This window comes from Toxotes jaculatrix, chromosome 3, assembly GCF_017976425.1.
Source record: "Toxotes jaculatrix isolate fToxJac2 chromosome 3, fToxJac2.pri, whole genome shotgun sequence".
In the NCBI taxonomy this organism is placed as follows: domain Eukaryota; kingdom Metazoa; phylum Chordata; class Actinopteri; family Toxotidae; genus Toxotes; species Toxotes jaculatrix.
Genome location: NC_054396.1, coordinates 9,377,658 through 9,398,408, shown reverse-complemented (window position 1 = coordinate 9,398,408; position 20,751 = coordinate 9,377,658). Strand labels below are relative to the sequence as shown.

General features: G+C 40.7%; 3 protein-coding genes across 4 annotated transcripts; 1 reads left to right on the top strand and 2 right to left on the bottom strand.

Annotated features, from left to right (window-relative positions):
* Window positions 1-3,228: 3,228 nt before the first annotated feature.
* On the bottom strand, window positions 3,229-7,244 carry tmem128 (transmembrane protein 128). Its single transcript, XM_041032914.1, has 4 exons — window positions 7,083-7,244; window positions 5,536-5,668; window positions 4,948-5,109; window positions 3,229-3,337 (listed from the first exon to the last, which is right to left on the bottom strand). Exons 1-4 carry the CDS (start codon window positions 7,180-7,182, stop codon window positions 3,238-3,240), a joined length of 495 nt encoding a protein of 164 aa, XP_040888848.1. The 5' UTR covers window positions 7,183-7,244; the 3' UTR covers window positions 3,229-3,237.
* Window positions 7,245-9,660: 2,416 nt separating this feature from the next.
* lyar (Ly1 antibody reactive homolog (mouse)) lies at window positions 9,661-12,302 on the bottom strand. The gene is made up of 8 exons (XM_041034164.1): window positions 11,852-12,302; window positions 11,577-11,691; window positions 11,375-11,482; window positions 11,152-11,232; window positions 10,535-10,862; window positions 10,356-10,415; window positions 10,104-10,189; window positions 9,661-9,936 (listed from the first exon to the last, which is right to left on the bottom strand). Exons 1-8 carry the CDS (start codon window positions 11,971-11,973, stop codon window positions 9,799-9,801), a joined length of 1,038 nt encoding a protein of 345 aa, XP_040890098.1. The 5' UTR covers window positions 11,974-12,302; the 3' UTR covers window positions 9,661-9,798.
* A 274-nt stretch (window positions 12,303-12,576) lies between these two features.
* On the top strand, window positions 12,577-17,417 carry zbtb49 (zinc finger and BTB domain containing 49). Of its 2 annotated transcripts, none has more exons than XM_041034969.1 (8): window positions 12,577-12,638; window positions 13,014-13,213; window positions 13,300-14,417; window positions 14,542-14,588; window positions 14,677-14,750; window positions 15,053-15,135; window positions 15,329-15,490; window positions 16,033-17,417. In XM_041034969.1, exons 2-8 carry the CDS (start codon window positions 13,062-13,064, stop codon window positions 16,776-16,778), a joined length of 2,382 nt encoding a protein of 793 aa, XP_040890903.1. In that variant the 5' UTR covers window positions 12,577-12,638; window positions 13,014-13,061; the 3' UTR covers window positions 16,779-17,417. The 2 variants fall into 2 exon arrangements, with proteins under 2 accessions (XP_040890903.1, XP_040890902.1); XM_041034968.1 differs by having other exon boundaries at window positions 14,677-14,891.
* The last annotated feature ends 3,334 nt before the right edge of the window (window positions 17,418-20,751 follow it).

Below are 20,751 nucleotides of genomic sequence, written 5' to 3'. Positions count from 1 at the left end.
TCGCCCAAATCCACCTCTTGAGCGCAGCTGCCAACCAGTCTTTCCAAGTCTACTGAAATCCTTTCAGGACGGCTATCGGGTGTTAAGGCCTAGATGAGATGAAAAGGAAGATGACATTTCACAAACCTGCGATGTTTACAGGCTGGAGGCAAGTGACCTGTCCTAACTTAATGCGCTTCAAATCCAAGTGCCACTTCCTCAAATCCTTATGTCCACTTGTGGTTGAGACATGGTGGTTTGTTTTCAGGTTGGGGAAAAAAAAGAAGAAGAATCAGATTTCAATGGTCAAATTCACAATGGCTTTTTGTGAGCGAATGTCAAGAAGGCGAACATTGACACCGGTCGCCGCAGAGAGCTCTCCTGGATGTGACCGTGCAACCTCTGGTTCATTATAAATAGCCTGGGACGGATGCACACAATCAGCATAACAATAGAAAGTCTGCTGACATAGATTGACAGGTGATTGGTATGATGTGAATTTGTGGGGGGCGGTGTAGAGGGCCTTTTAATCATGCATCTCCTTTAAAAAACAAATATGGCTCATTTAAGAAAAAAAAAAAGTCTAATTAAAAGGCAGCCTAAAACACAATTAGTGAAACTGATAGGCTACATTCACAATAGCTCCTATTCTGCTTTGGGAGTCTTCTCAGTCCCTCAGGTCCCCTGAGTCAGCTATAGTCAAGAAGACTGGACTCATTTTGAAAACCATAACAAGCCGTTGCAATAAGTGGTTGGTTTATAGTTGAAACAGGGTGATGGTCCTCACGAGGATAGTTGGCGGTTAATTAGCACAGAACAATAAATAAATTTTAACTTCGTTTAACTCAGCAAATGTGAACAGCCGTAGTCCTGACTTTTTTAAAAAGCAGCATGAACTCACAGGGCACAGCAGCTATGACAGCTGTGCTCGAGGCACAGCCTAATAGTGCGCCAGGAAGCACACGAGCGTGTCCTCCTCGAGCGCGTGTGTGCTTTGACGGACAGTTGTTTTTTTTTTTTACAGTATAACCTGGTCGGTTCACACACAGCTGTCACACATTAGTGGGGTTCAGGCCTGTTATCTAAGACACGTTTTTAAAATTCAAACAGCAATTCTGTTTATTTTCCTTCAGTAGCGCGTGGAGGAAAACAAGACACCACATTTTACCGAGCCTCTATACGAACCGTGCGCGCAGCTGTGGTGTTGTAAATTGGCTTAGATTAACCGTGATCTGAGGAGGACAAATTATCTCTCTTTCAACTTTTCTTTCCAACCACGGGAACCCTCTATCTCTCATTAGCTAGAATACTTCACTCCACAACAGCGTCACGAGGACTGGACGCATGATCAAGTTATGGTCCTTAACAGCTCATCTGAACGCCCATCCGCCGCTGAGTATCGATTTCTTGATCACTGGGAATCAGCGCGATAGACAGAGGAGTCTAAAATCTGTTTGTTGTCGCGGAACATTAATGAGCGGCTGATTAAGTCTAAACATTTTGATTCAATTTGGAAGCCTCTTATTAGCTCCCCGTTGTTTGCACATCAGGGGCATCAAAACAGTCCCTTCAAACAATCTAACTGAATTTGAGTAGAGACTGAGGGCAGATCGTTAACAGCCTGACTCATCGTAAAAGCTTTATTGTCATCTTAAAAAGAAAAAAAAAGTTTTTTTTTTAAGGCTGAAGATCAATGTGCTGTTTTTATTTTATGATATTCCACTTCATTTCAAAGGGAAATATTTCTATTATTCACTCCAATACGTTGAATTGACAATAATATATAGTTACTTTTAAGATTGTATAAAACATAAAATGAAAGTATGAAATATGTTGCAATATTATAGATTACAGAAATCAATACAAAGTACTGTATGTTGAACATCTATTATTAAGGCACAGGAGACACAAGTCAAACTTAAGTAAAAAGTTGAACTTCTTCATATGTAGGGCCTACACTATGTAGAAATGTTACTGTTTGCTATGTGTAATGGGGAATAAACAAATAGTCACAAATGGGCCTTTAAAATACAGAAAATGGGATGTGTAAAGTGCAGATGATAATAATATTATACTGAGCAAAAGAATTTGTCCCATGACAATGACCTTTATTAAACACAGAATTAATGTTTTATTGGTGTAATGTAATCCTGCAGCAGCAGTGAGTATTGTTGCTTTGTATCACCTTGTATTGAGAGGTTCCTTAACCGTGTCTAAGCGTTGTTGGACACAAAAATAAGAAACACAACCCAAACACATAATTTAGTCAAAAAACTGAGCATTATGAGATTCTCAAGGGGGTACTGTATTGAATTGAAATAGATTTAATAGGTATATAAACTGGTAATTGTCTTGCTAAACTTGTATTAAATGTAGTGATAATGTTATGTGCAACAGGTCAGAAAGTGTTCATTAAAATCACATTGAAATGTCCTCTTAGTCACAGGTAAACTTTTAATCAAGCTGGGAGAGGTTCTGAATTCAGGACAGGGTTTAGTTGCAACACTGAACACTGTTTGTAGTTATTAAATTATGTTTCCCACCCCACTGTTGTACTTTGTCAATTAACAGCAACAATCTTACACAGTTATTGAAATTAGATATAAAATTTATTAAAGACAAAAACATTTTACAGGATATAAGTTGACATCCTTACATACTTCACCACAAACAGCTCAATAAAAATAAAAATATTTTAAAACTTGGTCATATTAACAGCAGAAAATGGTGGAACACTTTTTCTTAAAGCTTTCTCCTTTGCTTACACACACATTCTATAGATGAGCACAACAGGCAAATTTCACAGACGTCATTATTAATAAAATTAATAATGGCTGAATTCCATTCAGCTACTTCAGTCTCAGGGTCTCTGTATTGTGCATACTGGCTCAGTGGTACATTCACTGGCTGTAGAGCCATCGTGTGTTTCCTGTTTCTCTACCAGTGTTTTATTCTGAAGACAAAGTGTGAGGTTTAGTGAACAGGAGTGTAAACAGGGGAAATGCAGCAGACAGCGAGTAATATAATTATGTAAGCAAGAGGTAAAACCAAAAGCTCAGCACTGTGTTCAACAATACATCATTCTGAAGCTGCAAAAAAAACCATGGGTATTAATTATGTAATATTTCATTTCACTCCACATGTATTTTCAACAATTTATGGCCAAATACAACATTGTGCATAAAAAACATACATTTTGTGAAAACTAAAATCATCACCATAAAAAAAAAAAAAAAGTCTCATCCTCACCTGTCACATTCATCCAAGCAAAGAGATGAACATGACCACACCCATGAACTGTGTGAAGAGGATGAGCGGAGTGAAGAAGGACCACACTGGCCACAGTGCAATGTTAAAGCTGAAAGAGAAGGACAAATATGCACAAATACTGAATTTACTGACAAAAGGAAATGTTTGATTAGAAACTACTGCTAACAGGTGCCCCCTAAACTGTCATGTTTTACACATGATGTGGCAGTGATCTGTAGATTATGATATATCCACCTCATACAAAAGTGGAAATAAAATGTAAAAAAACTAATTAAATAAATGGATGTAACAAGCTGTTTTACTAGTGTTAACACAACAACACTTGGAACATACAACACCAGCAGAATTCAAAATTAACTTTTTTTTTTGCATTTGTCAGCTTCACACTTTCTTCTAATCACTGCCTCCCATCAACCATGTGAATGACACAAATTCACATGAAAATGGACACATGATTTAAAATAGGTAGATTAGCTAATCACAGGACAAAGGAAGCTAAGTGGCCCGTTTGATGAATTAGGCCCTTAACAGAGATGATTATTTCCCTTCTCAGCCCCTCATCTACCACAAAAAAAAAACCCTACAGTTATAAGATGAATGGATGGTACTACAAAAAGCTCTGTGTCAAAGGTCCCACTGCATGCTCTGATGACACGGAGATTAATTTAAAAATTACTCTTAATTTGTCCTGAATGTCACTGATATACAGAGATAGATTAGCACTGGTGTAAATAATATCTTGAGTTTTTAAAGCTTATGAACTTTACCGGTTGTACATATCAGATCAACAAACGGTACACTTTCAATGGCCGGTTACTTATTTATGCTTCAGATAAATAAAATAAAGCATGTGGCAATTTAGTGCAACCAATCTGACCAAGAATACAAGGAGATTTCATTCAACAATTAACAGAGCATTTCTCACATGGATTTAAAATATCACATAACCACACAGGTGTTTTTCATTACTATGGCTAATTAGACATGAAAGTGAGACGTGTCTGTTCACGTCCACACAAACTAAGTGAAAACACCTTTATTGAGTGTACAAGAGGGATGCAACGGTCATTAAACGGCAATAGGAAATATAGATATCAACACTTAATGGTTGATTAATTATTATGGATCAGGTTGCCTCTACTACCGAACCAAATGAGAGTCAACCCCAGCAAATTCCAACAGGAGCTCTACCTGTCCAGTGGGAAACAGCAGAGAGCGAAGTAAAGGCGCTGATACAAAAAGTCAAGCTTTTAGAAAGCCAAATGCTAAAAGGCAGGCCAGCGCCTGTCTAAAAGGCTGGCAAATACACCACACCCCTGCCCACATCCTTTTGTGTACTCTTTGTCTAGGCCAGTTTTTCATGGTTTGGGCTAGGCCTCTTAGATCAATTCAAGGAAAAACTAAATGTTAAAGCATAAAGTGACATTTTACACAATAGTGTCCTTCCAACTTTGGCAACGATTCGGGGAGTGTCTTTTTGTGTTTCAACATGACAGCTAGAAGTTTGACGGATATTGGATTTCTGAGGCAGATGCCAACATCACAACATCATCTCACCTCTCATGATGTGCCCTTTGAAACTGTTAAATTAAGCACATAAAAAAGGAGAGGTACAGTACATCAGGTGTTGTTACAACATAAATCTAATGCTGTTCTGCTTTCTAGTTTGCGGCTTTACTTTTTTTTTGTCTCTTTTACCTGCATGATGCAGCAATAAAAGCTGCAGTGGTGAGGGGAGGAATGGCAGGGTACTCTTGGTCATAGTGCTGAATGCCTTTGAACCACTCCAGGTACAGAATGCAAAACATGGCCAGAGACAGGCAGATCACAAGGAGTACCAGACCCACATTGAACCACCAACTGGAAAAAAGGAGGTTAAAAAGAGGGTAAGTGTATTTAAGACCTGAAGACATTGTTGAAGCTATTCAAATACAAAAGATGGCCTTATTAACAATGGCCCAAAAGCTTCCCAGCGCTATCAGATACCAGTGGTTTCACCTGTATCATTTACCAGTGGTACCAATGAAAAAGAAAACAACAAAAAATTATCTTTGAGCTTTTCTATGAGCTTCCATAACAATAGAGGATTTCTAAGTACTGCTTACTGTGTGTATAGGTCATTTACAGTGCATGTGTCATTGGTGAAAATAAGTTGAATGATGATCTCATTTACCTGCTAAACTGCACACAGTCCTACTGGCTACCTAGCACGCTTTATTTACCTTTGAGTGTTTATAATGTAGTGAATAGAGAATGTGTGAATGAGATCTGAAACCTTGAGATCACCTTTTGATATCATCATTCTCCATGATGTTGCGGAGGAAATCCACGTAGTAGGTCACGCCTATAGATGCCAAGATCCAGAAAACGGAGTGCCTGTTAATGCGAGGGAGAGGTTTGGCATCTTTTTCCTCCTGACCTGAAAGGTGAGAGAAAAGAAAACAACTGTGCCAATATTCTGAGAATGGGAGTTTCAATCTATGTGCACACTTCGTAGATGATTTACTCAATGAGGAATTTAAAATTAGAGATTTAAGCACAGATTATAACAAACTGATTCACAGCAAATCACACTTGTGATGTTATCATTAATTAGATCATAGTGGCACCACAATAGTGGCACCATGGAACCTAACAAACTGCAGTAGGTAAACAACATGCTAAGAGGAACTGAAGGGGTTACAGTATGGTATATAATTTACTACCAAATATGAGATTTGTCTTGCCTTAACAGAATGTGCTAAATCACCACCTTTCAAGTTTAAGAAGCTTTGGAGGTGAAACTGATAGTTTTCTTTGAGATAATCTTACTTCTCAGAGAGCTATTAATCTCTATAATTTACTGGTTGATTAAACATATCAGAGCCTGTTGTTGGCTGCTGAAGTGCTTCAGTGTGCTGGTGTACTCTGTGCAGAGTTCACAATGAACTCCATGCCCCAGACAAATAGTTGGCCTACATTTTTAATCAAAGCTATGCCTAGTGGTCCATCTTGTGTACAAGATACACTATAGGAAGTCGCCTTGCCAGAAGGACCACTGGTGATATGTAAACTGGAATATTCGCTGTCATTAATATGAAAGGGATGAGCACTCAACAAATGTTTGGTCCGGTGCTTGTATTACAGTCATCAGTTTACATTGGCAAAGAGATGACCCTGAGCACAGCATAGGAGTAAGGTTTCCCTGTGCTATGTTGCTGAGCTGACACAGCGTTTGCTCACAGTCAAAACAATCAAGAATTGCTGGATTTCTGCCAGTGAGGGCCTCAAAGTTGGACAATTGTGCACTGTACAAGCTGCCTACAAACCCCTCTTATTAGAGAACATGCTGCAGTCACCATTAGTATATACATACAGCAGCAAGTTTATTAGGTACACCAAGCTAAAAACACAGCAGGCGTAAAGTAAACCATACTTTCATGAACACTGAAATGTTCAGTATTTGCTGAAACTGTTTTAGAAAAGTGTTGAATCAACACAGTGGTCATTTTGGAGGATGTATTTTATAGTGCTGTTGAACTGTATTACATTACAGAGTGGTGGTGGTGTTATTTAGCCTACCCTCACTCACGGGGTGGACAAAATAATGGAAACTGAATGTATTTCTCATATATTTTAAAGGGTCAAGGATCTAGTTATGTTAGTCATCTAGGTCTAACAGTTGGCTAATGTTTGTCCAGGTTAGCCAGCGAGTTGTGTTTATTCGACACTATGCCACTAGCATTTAGCTACAGTGACCGGAGCTATGCAACGTCCCCACTGTGTTTATAACGTTAGCTCTGTCAGAAAAGTTGGCTAATAACGTTAGCCACCATAATGTTTCTGGAGCTTACTCTTTTCATCTTCGTCACCCGATGCCGTTGTTTGCATAAGAAACTCCGCATCTCTCTTAAACCTGTTCCGCAACGTTGCCAGCTCACTGTCGTTGAGCATTATGTTGATGCTATCATTGACTTGCAGTAGCTCTGAAAGCTAACTAGTGATTAGAAGGCACTCCCTCTTAGACTCACAGTCGCTTTTTTTATGACGCACTTGAAGAGCGACAGGTGTAGTATTTTTTGTTTGTTTGTTTTTGCATTATAAATAACTGTCAGGGCTTAGCTACAGAAAGACAATAAAAACATAATAGGTAAATAAACAAACAAACAAACAAACAAACAAACAAACATAACGTAAAAGTAGATGAATGGAAATGAATGAATTGTTTAAAACTGCACATGGTTTGATTAAAACTTTAATATTTTCTTTTTTTTTCTTACCTGTGCAAATAAACAAAACTAAACTGACATGGTTCACAAGGTCCCTTTCCAATATAGAAAACAATGTTTAATTTTTCTCCACTAACATGTATGAATACAAATCTTGGCCAATAGGAGTACAACAACATAGTACATTTGTTTTGTGTACATCTTCCTTAAGGAACTTCTTGGTACAAACCAACAACACACAAACTAGGCCACCGAGCCAGGAAAAAATGTACCATCAAAAAGGTTACTGAGGATGATAATAATAAGACTGACCAGGGACATTTGCTCCCATCCCTCATAAACTTTGCAGAATGCATAGTAGCTGGCTGTTTGCCAGAGTTTATCTTGAATGTATACCTTTACATAGCGCTGGCAAGAATCTGACACTGCTGAGACCTTTGTCCTATTTCACTCTCAATTAAAAAGTTTCAACGAGGCAAAGACAGGGCATGTGCAGTGAAGAAAAGTGAATAATACTTCATTGTTGGCTGCTACCACTCATTCTGTATGTCAGCAGCAAAACACATCTGCCCACTTTTGTGCCCTGTTTCTCAGGTATAAACAGTATCTGAAACTAATGTGGACTAATACAACAGTCCTGTAATAAATCCTAACAGAAGATGCACCAGATAAGAGTGCTACCTCACACTCTGAGATGCCACCCTCAGAAGTTTGGCGCTTTCTTTGAGGATTAGTAAGGCCAGTAATACCTGGTCATGTTTACCACCACCCTATCCCAGCACGAGGAGCATACAATAGGTGTACTCACTGCTGGACAATGCTTTCTGTGTAATGACAACATTAAAGTGAGACTGTGTAACCTGCTGAAAACAATCACCACATTGACAATACCAGGATAATGATACATGCTAAAATGTAGTGCAACTATAAGGCAAGCAAAGATTGTAAAGCTAGCTAAATAATGTTTTTGCTAACATTAGCCACAGATCATACCAGATGGTACAGAGTATGGTCTATAACAGCAAAACTCCCGGGGGGGGGGGGGGGGGGCTGCATCAAACAAGGGTATGTTTTATCACTGAAGTAACAAGTGAACAACATTGTAAATTAAGTCAGAAAACTGACTACATAATGTCAGCTACACAGCAATATCAATCAAATTATCCTGAATACTAGCTAACATTAGCTGCTATAATCTAATGGTCACACGAGCAACCCAGTGTGAGGCAGTAAAAACCCCAATGTCTTGAATCAAACAAGGAAGGGTGTGTTTTATTTCTTAGGAATTAAACTTTTCATTCAGAAGATAAATATTTTTTCTTCTTTCAGAAATTGCATAGTCTCACTTTAATACCTGAGGTACCCATTAACTTGGAAAAGACATTGTTCAGAAGTCTATGGCGGCCATTAAGATCACAGCTTGGGGATGACACTGTCCCATGCAAAACACACTGGCCACACAATTCATCCTGCAATATTTAATTGCACAATTGAAATGTTGATCTGGCAATCCAGATTTGTTTTGCAACATAAAGATGAGCTTAGTTTCAGTTTTTCTGGGTATCCTGTGGGGTCAGGATTAGCATTAAACAATACTGAGTCCCACTCAGGACTAGAAAACACTGTTTTAATACTAGCAAACTTGAGTAACAGCTTGACTAATACCCAAAGTATGCAATATACAATTACAGGTAGGCAGTGTGATGAATGAGCATCAGTGTTAAACCTGCTGGGATTAGCAGAGCTTCATAAAGCTGGGCAGATTTCCTCCTGTAGCTCCTCCTGTGTGTGTGTGTGTGTGCCCAGGGTAAAGAGGCTGCTCATTCTAGCGGTGGAAAATCAGACAGCATTAAAACTTCACCTGAGGCTGACACCAAGCATCTTGCTTCTATGGAGCTTCTGTGTCCCTGGCCAAGTGAACCCCGTTCGGGGTGCCGAGGAATGTGCATTAGCTTCGTCCCGTGTGAGAGTCAAATTCACCTCAGGTGCACCTCTCCTGTTTCCCTTCCCCCACTCCAACATCCAATCCCACAGATAAGGTGCCATTTCCCAGCCTTACCATGGGCTTGGAATGTAGAAGAGCGCAGCCATCTATCACTATTGTCATTTTATGCATTAAACAACACTGACACATTCTGGTGTAATTTGTAAAACCCATGCTGACAAGGCCCACTGCAATCAGGAACAGGACACATAATTCAGTTATAAAATGATTTAATCTTTGAGATTATGTCATCTGTATAAAAACATCCGAGGCAGGATGACAGACAACACTGGCCTTTAAATTTTAAAAGTCTATGAACAACATACATTTCATGTCAGAGGGGTGAGATAAATACATCTACTTTACAAGTTTAACTCTGTCTTTCAAAACTCTAAACTTGGGATTGTTGTTGATCTTCTTGTTGAATAACGCGAGCACCTCCTCTTCCGTTTTAAAATTTCCATCACCAGTGAAAGAGTAGTAGGCTGCCAAAACCTGTGAAAGAGGAACAAGCCCTTAATATCACATCAAACCAAAGACAAGTCTTACTGTCAAATAATATTTATTAGAACGTGATGGGTTTAGAAGTCAGATAGGATGCTGTGCAAACAGAGAACTAGAGCCTCATGCACACAGAATAACTGAAACACCCCATGCCTCACCTTCTTCCTTAGTTTCTTCACTGGCAGTTCCTGGTCAGGTGAGTCTCTCAGTACTGCCTTGATACTCCCCTTCCAGTTGAATTTGCCTGTAAGTGGATCAGAAGCATAAAATGTAGTATGGAAAATATTCATGGAGGCTCATTTTCTCTTTGTCAACAAAAGAAACAGCACTGACCTCTAGTGGTTTTACTATCTAACACTATTGTTTACATGCTAAGACGTCTATCAAAGTCATGTATCAGACCATGTTACCTTTGGAAGCTGTTTGATCCTCTGTCTCCTCTGTATCAGCAGCCTCTGCTGTTTCGTCAACTGGAAAAGAGTTATATATTAAAACAAATCCTGAAAGACAGACATCTACATTTTTAAAAATGTAAAAATCAGAAAAGTAACCAATCATGTGTGGACCTTCAGAAAAATGTCTGACTTACTCTTTGTTTTCTTGCTAGATGTCTTATTTTCAGCATCGTGCCCATTCTGCTCTTCATCCCCATCCTCTTCGCAGCTGTGCTTTCTCTTTCTGTCCTTTTTTTTCTTTTTGCCTGCCTGGTCATCCTCTGGTTCCTGTGTGACTATTTTTTCTGCTCCTTTCTTAGCTTTCCCGTTCTTCTGCTGACGAGCTTCTTTGCGCTCCCGTTTGTTCAGCTTCTTCTTCTCAACATCTGGCTGGCCGTTCTGCTTTTCATCTCCATTTGTATCTACTTTGACTTCAGCCACTATCTGTTCATCTTTTTTAGCCTGCTGGGGGACCTCTGGAGCCTGTCAGATTGGGTGGGGAATGAAAATCAGTTTAGATACTGAAAACATAGGAAAACATAGTGTACAACCAACACATAATTATATTAAATGGATGAAAAATTATAAATATTTATAACATGTTTTTAGAGTATTTTGGAGCCTACTGTTGCACTTCAGTGAACTAAACTAATACTACTCAGCTCGCCCACCTTATCTGCTTTATGCTGACAGTCAACAATTAAAATGCACAAGGAAACAGACAAACAAACAGACAAACAAACAAGAGTAACCTTTAAGCAAAGGAACTTACATTGTCAGCTGCACCGAGGATGTCCCAGACTTCATCGTGAAGACTGGAGTTGGCTATTTTAAGACTGTTTCTCATCCAGTTCTGAGGAAGAGGCACAACACGAAAATAATGAGTTTATGCATTCAAGTCCACACTCCCACTACACACACCCTCATGCTTTGATTACCAGAGAGCCTGCTCAATAAAGCATAGAATTAGTGTTACAATGTGAATAAACACCAACCTGAAACTTGGCCTTCTTTCTTGGGACGTTATCATATGTACTGACTTGTGTGAGCACATTCTTTAGCTTTGCACTGATCCCAGGTTTGTTCATGGCTTCGTGGATTCTCTTCAGTAAAAGAAATATCAAGTTAGCTCAAAACACAAAACATATACACACAGAAAGCTTTCATAGAGCTGGGCATCATTTCTCTGCATTTCACCTGGATCCACTGCTGCTGTTTCACGTCTCCTTTGTTTGCCTTGGCCTCGTAGCCTTTGCCTCCATACTTCTGGTCTTCACTGATGCACTTAACGTGGTTCTTGTAGTCATCACCCCTGTTCAGCAAGTGCAGAGAAACAACATCGCACACATGCAATTACTCTATGGGATTAAGTGCAGTACTCAATCTATCTATGAAGCACAGTGAGATTGGGAGCTAAGAGGCTAAATATAGCTTGAGTAAACAGAAAAGGAGAAGACAGTAAACACTGTTACCAGAAGTCTTTTCCACAGTCGATGCAGGACAGCACCTGGCAGCCCCGGCACATGCTCACGTGTTTATCTACCTGACCTTTTTTCAGGGACTCGCCGCACGCGTTACAGGTGAAAAACACCATTTTGATGAACTAAACTCAACCGAGCCTGCTAACACACCGAGAAACTGAGATGAAACAAACACAACAGGTACAATCCTCCTGCAAACGTGGGACCCGACAGTCCGCAGCGCTGATACGAGCTAACGTTAGCCAAAGACAGAAATGTAACGTTATCCCAAGCTAGCAAGTGTTAAAATAAACCAGCTGTCTGGACTATGGGACGGATTATCAAAACGTATAAATACGGTAAGCTGCAGTGTTAAACTAGGCTTGCTTCGAAATCGCGTTTGAAATGAACGAAGATCATGCTCTTCTCCATCCCTGTAAAACTTTTCAAAACACACGTGACCACACCGACACCCGGTAGCTACATCGTTGGTCTTCCGTGTGCAAAAGCAGCCAAAGAGAAGTTCTTACCGGAGAGGAGCCAGATATTGTCCAAGCCTTTGTTTTACACTGGAAAGCTACATCCAACGACTTTTGGTATGTCAGCTACAACATCTTGTCACGTTAAAATACATTGTACAGTCACACAACATCACCCGAGTCCCACAATGTTTTCTTTTTCGTTTTATGTGTTTCATGTTGTGGCGGCTCGAAATACAAGTTGCACCAGGATGTGATGCAACGTTATTGCATCTGGAAAAGTGACCCATCATCCGTATGAAAAGGTGGTAACCTTTAATGTAAGTCTGTATTTCTGTTTTATCACAAACTTTACTGAATTAAAGACATGCAGGACTTTCAGTTTTGGTCGAGACTGTCGTTCTTTGGCGCTACGCGGATTCACACCACGCCCCGCTGTGGTTGGTTAGCATAGCTTTGTGGTTCGCTAGTTAGTGATTTTCGTCCAATTTTTGCATGGGTGGTCTCGTAGCACTGACACACTGGATTCTGCGCGGTCGTTGAATTAAATATATGGATATTACCTTTTGAAAGATGTTGCCTGCACTCGCTTGCATCGCTTTAAATCGGGTTGCATTTCAAAGGTTAGCTGACCGGAGGAATGATTAATAAATTACATGTTGTTGTTGTTTTTTTTCATGTGTCCCCTTGGCTAGCTGTTTAATGGAGAAGTTGGAGCTGAGTGGTTCAACAGCTGAGTGACCATGGACCCCCTGTCCAGCCACAGCTCCTACCTGCTGCAGCAGCTCCAGGAGCAGAGGATTCAGGGACTGCTGTGTGACTGCATGTTGGTGGTCAAAGGTGTCTGCTTCAAAGCCCACAAAAATGTCCTGGCTGCCTTCAGCTCCTATTTCAGGTGCATGAATGTCTTATATATTTAACTCAGTGGCACATCAGTGAATTTTTTGAAAATTTTCACTCTTTTCTCGTTGATCTTTCCAGGTCTTTGTTCCAAAATAGTCAGAAGAATGAGGTGTTCAACTTGGTTATCCAGGATGTCAGTGGCATCGGCCAGATATTGGACTACATGTACACCTCCCACCTCGACATCAACCAAGATAATGTACAAGCACTGCTGGACATTGCTCAGTGCTTGCAGGTTCCAAACGTACAGAGCATGTGTAATGCTTTCCTCAAGCCTTGTCCTCCCCCAGTGGAAATCCCGTCATTTTCTCTCCCAGGCATGCTGAGCTCTGATCACGACTGCCTCTTGGGGAGCAGCCTTCCTCATGATGTTGACCTCCACTGTCCCTCTGAAGCCCAGAGGCCTGGCCTCAGCAATGACGTGGACCACACCAAAAGGATGCCAGTTTCTGTGCCAAATAGCAGCTCAAACTGTGACACAGCTAGCAGCTCTCAGGCACCTGTAGAAAAACAGTTAGTCCATGGCTACAAGCTCCGTAACTTCTACAGCAAGCAGTACTTTAAGCAGACTGCAATTCAGACTAATAGTGCAACCTCAAATCAAGTGAACCCTTTGGTGGTGGTGGAAGAGCAGCACTGTCAGCTCGGGGTCAACCAGGGCAGCAGCAACACACCTGTATGCTCAGGCAACACAGTTCAGCCTAATCCTCTCAGCACATGTGGAGCAGTGGAAAAACACGCTGCCTCCTCTTTAACACCCTCTGAAAATTTAAGCACTCCCAACTCTGATCCCATCGATTCAATGCTCAACAAACCAGTGCGTCCAAAGAAGGCTGTGTACCTGAAAAAATACAACTACTTGAGGTCTCAGAAGGCTTTGGAGGAGATGTGTGCTGAATCTGTCAGTGAACCCGTCCTTAGCTGTCCCAAAGAGAGTCATCAAGAAGAGCCTGTAGTCCAGCCTGAAGCTGCACAGGCTCCTGTTGAGGGCATTCCTGCAGGTGGGGAGAAGGTTCCTGAGACGGTAACAGATGCACAGCATCCCAGTCCTCCTCCTGTGACCCAAGAGGAGCAAAATCTGAAGACGGTGCCAGAACCACAGCAGCAGACAGGACACAAGCAGTATTGCTGTGATGTGTGTGGGAAGATTTTCAAACACCCGAGCAACTTGGAGCTGCACAAGCGCTCACATACTGGTATTTATAGTTAAATTAACTTATAAGCATCAATGATATACGGTAACATATCTTCATTTGTAGGAAATGTTTAGGATTAAATGTATTAATGTTTTCATACCCAAATCAACATTTCTGGTCACAGGTGAAAAGCCCTTTCAGTGTAATGTTTGTGGGAGAAACTTCTCACAGGTACGGTCTGGTGTATTATTCAGATTTAACTTAGTTGTTTTTAAGTGGCCAGATTAAATTGAGATATATAAGTGATTTTATTTTACAGGCTGGAAATTTACAGACTCACTTGCGGCGACATTCTGGAGAGAAACCGTACATCTGTGAGTTATGTGGTAAAAGGTTAAGTATCTCCTATTTATCCCCTGTCCTTATTTGTATTTTAATATTTTTCTTATTTTCCTTTCCCCTGTTTAGGTATTTTTTGGTCAGTTCTCTACTTGTTGTATGTCTGCTTTTCCTAAGAAAACATATAATGATCAGGTATCAGGTATACCAGTAATTATTTTGCATTTTAATAATACCATCTTTAAATTACATATTGAGACAATTGTAAAGAATTTGTGGTGATAAGTGACTGACAGAATAAACTGAATTAGCTCCTGTAGTGCCTCATTAATATAATATTCAACTGTGGTTTCCAGCTTTACAGCGTCGGGGGATGTCCACCGTCACAAAGTGGTCCACACAGGAGAGAAGCCACATCTGTGCGATATATGTGGTCGAGGTACGTGACATCTCTCAACACAAAAAAATTCTCTTGTGTACACAACACCTAACAGTCACTGTGTAGTTGTAATGGTCTCATTTCTTAAGGTCAGCTTTGTCAAACCATTAATATTGGCGATCTGGAAAATTGTGACACATTTTTTTGTTTTATGTGATTGGTGTTTTACTCCCTGTACATTCTTATTGCTCAGGATTTAACAACCTGAGCAATCTCAAGGAGCACAAGAGGACTCACGCCACAGACAAGATGTTTACCTGTGACCAGTGTGGAAAGTCCTTCAACACGCACAGAAAGCTTCTGAAGCACAAGGCCCGCCACGCTGGAGAAAAACCACACAGCTGTGCCACCTGTGGTAAGGAGTAGTCTGTATCTCATTTGAAAGTATTATATATGTTCTGGCAAATATATGTTCTTTGTATATTCGTCTAGTGATATAGTTGCATTAAATATGTAGTCATATTTAGTAATAAAAAAATCTAACCTGGTGCTAAACAATCTTTCAGCCTTAGATAAGTACTATGGACTTGTTTGTTCTGTTTGCCAAGATATTTTTGTGTTCACACCTGCCAGTAATACATGACTAAATAGCTTAATAGACTAGAATTGACTTAAGTTTTCCGGCCATCAGAAATAAATGTCTGGTATTTTGTCATTTCTTGCAGCAGGGTCGATTCTTGATCATTTCTCAGAAAAGGTTATTTGGCGCCATCTAATGGTGGATTGCATTATTTTTACCTGCTAAGCTGAACAAAACAAAAGGCATATAAATGCCTGAGAGCATGTTTTAAACTCATCCTGCACGGTTCATCACCTAGTTGCATATTTTCTTATTCCATATAGACTGCAGCTAATGTCTGCACAGTGTTTTACACTTGGTTTACATCTTTAATGCAGGGAAGTGCTTTATTGGCTCAGGGGACCTGCAGCGTCACATACGTTCTCACACTGGTGAGAAACCCTACATTTGTAATGCCTGCGGTAAGAGCTTTACCCGCTCTGCCATGTTGAGGAGACACAGCAGCATGCACTGCAAGGGGGCTCCAGCCGACTGTCCGGTCACCGACGACTCTGAGCAGATGGGTAGCTCAGATGGAGCCGCATCGTTCCCTAAACCTGTTGGCCAGAGTAAACCCCCTGTCTCTACCAGTGAGCAGAATTTCTCCGCCATGTTGCCCCATGCAGGGCTGGAGAAACCCTCACCGCCTGCTCCTTCACCACCGCAGCCAACACCTCATATTAAGGCTACTTCTCCCAGCATGCACCTCAGCCCAGCTTCTACCCCCACCCCTCTTCCAGAGCTGCGGTCCCTGGTGCCACATCACCTCCTCTCCTCCAACCATCAGGACAGAAGTGCAGCTCTGTCTGCTCCAGACCACATGAAGCTGGCCAAACCCCACCTGTCTCAGGAGGCTGTGTATGGTCCATATGTGGAGAATGGAAATATGTCAGTGGACATGGGCAGAGGTCCGGTGGGGAGGCCCTACCTGCCTCCCACAGACAGTCACTGCAGTTCACTTACTTCTTCTAGCAGAACCAATAGTGGCTCCTACAGGTCCAGCGAGGGCCAGTTTATCTCCAGCGTAGCTCTGTGGGGCCTGGCCATGAAAACTCTGCAGAATGACAATGACATGGAGCAGTAAAATGCTTCTTCAAATAAGCACAGAATAGCCAGTTCAGAGGCTACACGCTTTTCACATATGTTTACTCAGCTCATTTTAACTGTTGCGACCTGGCTCTTGATTGATAAAAACAGACTTGTATAAAAAAAAAGAAAAGAATGGCAGCTCTTATGATTAAGCGAATATAAAATAATAATAATATGAATTATTCATAACTGGAAATGTTTTATTGATGTATGAAGAGAGTTGCCATTGCTCAAAATCAAAGTAAGTGCTTCCTGATTTTTCTTAAAGTAATGAAATAATACATTTACTCATAGGGATGAAAGCTGCCATTGTGATGCGTTTCTGGCTAAAACCCCAGTCAGCAATGTTGCTACAGGTGGTGGAGGACACCTGTAGTGACATCACTGATTAGGGTGTGGCCTGAAGTGCAACATGCTTGGATATTAAAGCCCATAAAGAGCAGTGCCGCTGCAGTTTTTTTGCCCTCTGTGGTTTTGCGTGGATCTGCTCTCTAAGTTTCCAGCTAAGCTCGTCATCATGTTAATTAGACATTTTACAATTTGTATATACAGCACTGCACTTTAAAATTTACAAATGCAGACCTATTTTTAATGATCAGTGTCAAATGTTGATTAGTATTATATTCCTATAAGAATAAATGATGTACATTCTATTTAATGTCAGTGTCATTTAATAGAAAACATTTTTTGTTTTGTTTTTTTGTTTTTTTTTTAAGAAATTCAAACAGTCTGTGTCTTGAGGACACAAGGAAGTAGGATTTACACTTTTTTTGAGTAATTAATCACTCTAATAATGATTGAGATGTGTAGTGAAGATCTTATCATTACCACTAAAAGAAGATGGGATTATCACATATTACAGGCAGATGTACTCACATAAATATACACTGAAATGGAAATACATCAGTTGGTTATTTCAAAGTTAAATGTGTTTTATTTGTCATATAATGACCAATTTTACATCAGCGTGTTTAACAGTTACGTCTATATAAGGGCTTTACTGAGCAACTGAATCTTGCAGTTGTAAAGTGTTATGCTGTTAAACAGACCACAGAGGGAGCTAGAAATCACATGCTACAGTTCATGGGAGAATGTGCAAAGAAATTTTGTCAGAAAACCTCAGATAACTGTAACGTCACAGGTTTGGATCTGAGCTGTATTCTTCAGATCAGATGATGGAAGTTATCTCTTGGAGAACACAAAAATTATCAATGACTCAATTTATAGCACCATGCACTGTACGTAGTATCATGTTGTGTCATGTCTGTCCCCTTTGACCATGTGCCTGAAGGTATGAACATTGCTCACGGGATGGATTTGGCTTTTACAGAGACAGAGTCAGTGTAAGTCACAGTCACCACACATCCAGTAAACACTGTGCACCAGTAAACATTGTGCAACACCACGGCAGCATGTGAGACTCGTAAACAGTACACTGAGCAGAACACATTCACTAGAAGATAGGCAACTGATAATTGGCCGTCATTGTCACAACATACAGGCCCCGTTACTCCATGCCTGCTGGATTAGTTGCCTAGCAACACATTGGCTAAGTCTGTTATCATGGTGTTCATTCTCCTTCATTTCCCTTTGCATCTGTCCTCCAACCACTGATGGACAACATGGGATTCTGGGCAGGAAAGTGTACCTGACCCTGATGCTTCACACTCTGAGAAGAGCATTGTGTGTGTGTGTGTGTATGTGGCAGATTTGTGAATGTCACAATGGTCTTGCATTCTTGCTTTCTTTCTACAGTATATGACTCTCTATACCTGTCTGTTAAAGTTATCATTTTTCTTATTGCACAGTCTTGTTTTGCAGTTTCTGCTGAAAAGCTGTGAACATTTCACACGGCATCGAGGAGTAATTTAAATGCTGGTGAGCTTGAACACGTTCTCACTTTGCAGCAGACACCAAAGTGTGAGAGTGTGAAGAAAACCCTTCTGTCCTTCCCAACATGGAGGAAGAAATCTACAGCACAGTAATACCAGCCCTGATTCCTGGTCCTCATCATAGCAAAGCTCCCAGTTCCTAACCCTTTGCATTATTCGAGACAGACCCCCCTCACAACCTCCTTAGAGGACAGTATGCCAAAACAAGGCAAAAGAACAATCTCATCCCACATGCCATCACATTTTTTTTTTTGCTTGTTAGCTTGTTATGTTTGTTTAGCTGCAAGCCTGTGTTTTCTATCACTGTGCAAATTTATACAACTGTTTTCATTGTGTAGGACTCCCACGACGAGTAAACTGAACTCCATGCGTAAAATTGGTGGAGTGGCCTTTTAATTACGTGTGAGAGCTCAACAGTGGTAACCAAGTCGATGAAAGAAACTTTTTCATTGTAACATAGAAAAATAAAAATCATGCAAAAATTAAGCAGTGGCATTGCAAAGCAAAGCAATGATGGAACCAAAGCAGTTCCATGTAGTATTCACACACAAAAAATGCTCATTTCGTGGTGATAAGTACGCCAGTGTTGCTATCTGTCACCAGGATGAGTGACTTTGAGGGTGAATTCTCTCTTCCCATGACCCTCTCTTCTCACTCTCTTTGTTTGTCCCTGTCGCTCTTTCTCTCTCTCTCTCTCCTCTCTCTCTCTCTCTCTCTCTCTCTCTCTCTCTCCCCCCATCATGCTAAAGTTAATCCTGATTATGTACGCTGTCTAACTGGTGCAGAATGAGACCAGGGCTAATGCCATTTTACCCAGAAACATTTCCAAAGCTCGTCTTTTGTTCCGGTATCTAATCATGTTTCATTGCTTTGTGTTGTCACAGGCATATGAGGATAGGTTTAATTAACAAGCGAGTGTGAAATATATGAATCCCTCCAAATTCAGCTAACTGTGACATTTAACCGCAGAGAATGAATGAATATTTCATATTTTTGCTGCTTTTCACCGAAATGTGCATCTTTGACACAGACGGTTCCTGTTTATCTCAACATTTTTTAAAGATTCTGTCCATTTTCTTTTATTCGTATGTAGAACATCCTTCCATCCCTTCGTGCTCTTACGACTAACAGTACAAAAACTCTCCATTTCTCTTTAAATGTCATGAATGTTTCTGAATATTCTACTTCTTCTGCATTCTGTATTCACTATTATTATTGCGTTTGAAACTGCATCAGCACCAGAAGATGTGGACGTGCTCTGGCAGCGGCTCCAGCTGAGCAGTAATTGCTGTGGAGTTGTGGCGTGTTGCATTGTTGGATGAGATGGATAAGTGGCTGACCTAGTCTCCGCGCTATAATTCCTCTGTGTGTCGCAATATGAAAGAGGCTTAGCCAGAGAAGAATGGAGATTGTTCCTGCTGTTGCTCTGCCGTCTCTCTCTCTTTTTCTCATTGCTTTTCTCTTCTTCTCAGACGGTACCTGCTTACTGCCATCGCGTTCGGATTTCCTCTGAGTGTGCTACTCATGCAGTCTGTGACTACACAGGTGCTAATTTGGCATAGATCCATTCACAGTGTGTAAGCAGGTTAAGTTGAAGTCATCATCAGGCTCACTTGTAATAAGGTGTTTTAACACACTGATCTGTGTGATGAGGCTTGGAGTTAAAATGCATGCATGTTCTGCAGAAATAAAAGGGAATTTGGATTCTGAATCATAATCCTGTACCTGTCTCCCTGCTTATTATCTACTGCTCTGCTTCCTCTTGTATTTTGCCTGTTTTACACATACACACACTGGCCTTTAGCTACTGTACCCAGGTGTGTTCCTCTCTGGCTCTGCAGTACACTTTCAGTTTCTTGAAATGCATTTTGACACCTGTCAGTGTGTATGACAGGTTATTCTCTGTTTCTCCCCCGGAGCAAAGAAATGAGGTTGCTTCAGCACATACGCATACAGTAATAGGCTCGGGACAGGGAGGAACAGGGAGTTGGTTTTCCAGCCAAACACCGGTTGTATTTTGAAAGCCTGTTCCAAATATTGCAGTCGCTCAATGTGGGAAAGTTGAATAATGATTGG

Coding starts and splice junctions, on each gene's coding strand:
- tmem128 (XM_041032914.1), bottom strand. CDS start 7,182: ATGCTCAACGACAGTGAGCTGGCAACGTTGCGGAACAGGTTTAAGAGA. Junction 5,110..5,535: donor GAGAATGATGATATCAAAAG/GTGATCTCAAGG, acceptor CCTTTTTTCCAG/TTGGTGGTTCAATGTGGGTC. Junction 3,338..4,947: donor TTTATTGCTGCATCATGCAG/GTAAAAGAGACA, acceptor CTTCTCTTTCAG/CTTTAACATTGCACTGTGGC.
- lyar (XM_041034164.1), bottom strand. CDS start 11,973: ATGGTGTTTTTCACCTGTAACGCGTGCGGCGAGTCCCTGAAAAAAGGT. Junction 11,233..11,374: donor GAAAGAAGGCCAAGTTTCAG/GTTGGTGTTTAT, acceptor CCTCTTCCTCAG/AACTGGATGAGAAACAGTCT. Junction 9,937..10,103: donor TGAAGAAACTAAGGAAGAAG/GTGAGGCATGGG, acceptor CCTCTTTCACAG/GTTTTGGCAGCCTACTACTC.
- zbtb49 (XM_041034968.1), top strand. CDS start 13,062: ATGGACCCCCTGTCCAGCCACAGCTCCTACCTGCTGCAGCAGCTCCAG. Junction 14,589..14,676: donor GTGGGAGAAACTTCTCACAG/GTACGGTCTGGT, acceptor TTTATTTTACAG/GCTGGAAATTTACAGACTCA. Junction 15,491..16,032: donor ACACAGCTGTGCCACCTGTG/GTAAGGAGTAGT, acceptor TCTTTAATGCAG/GGAAGTGCTTTATTGGCTCA.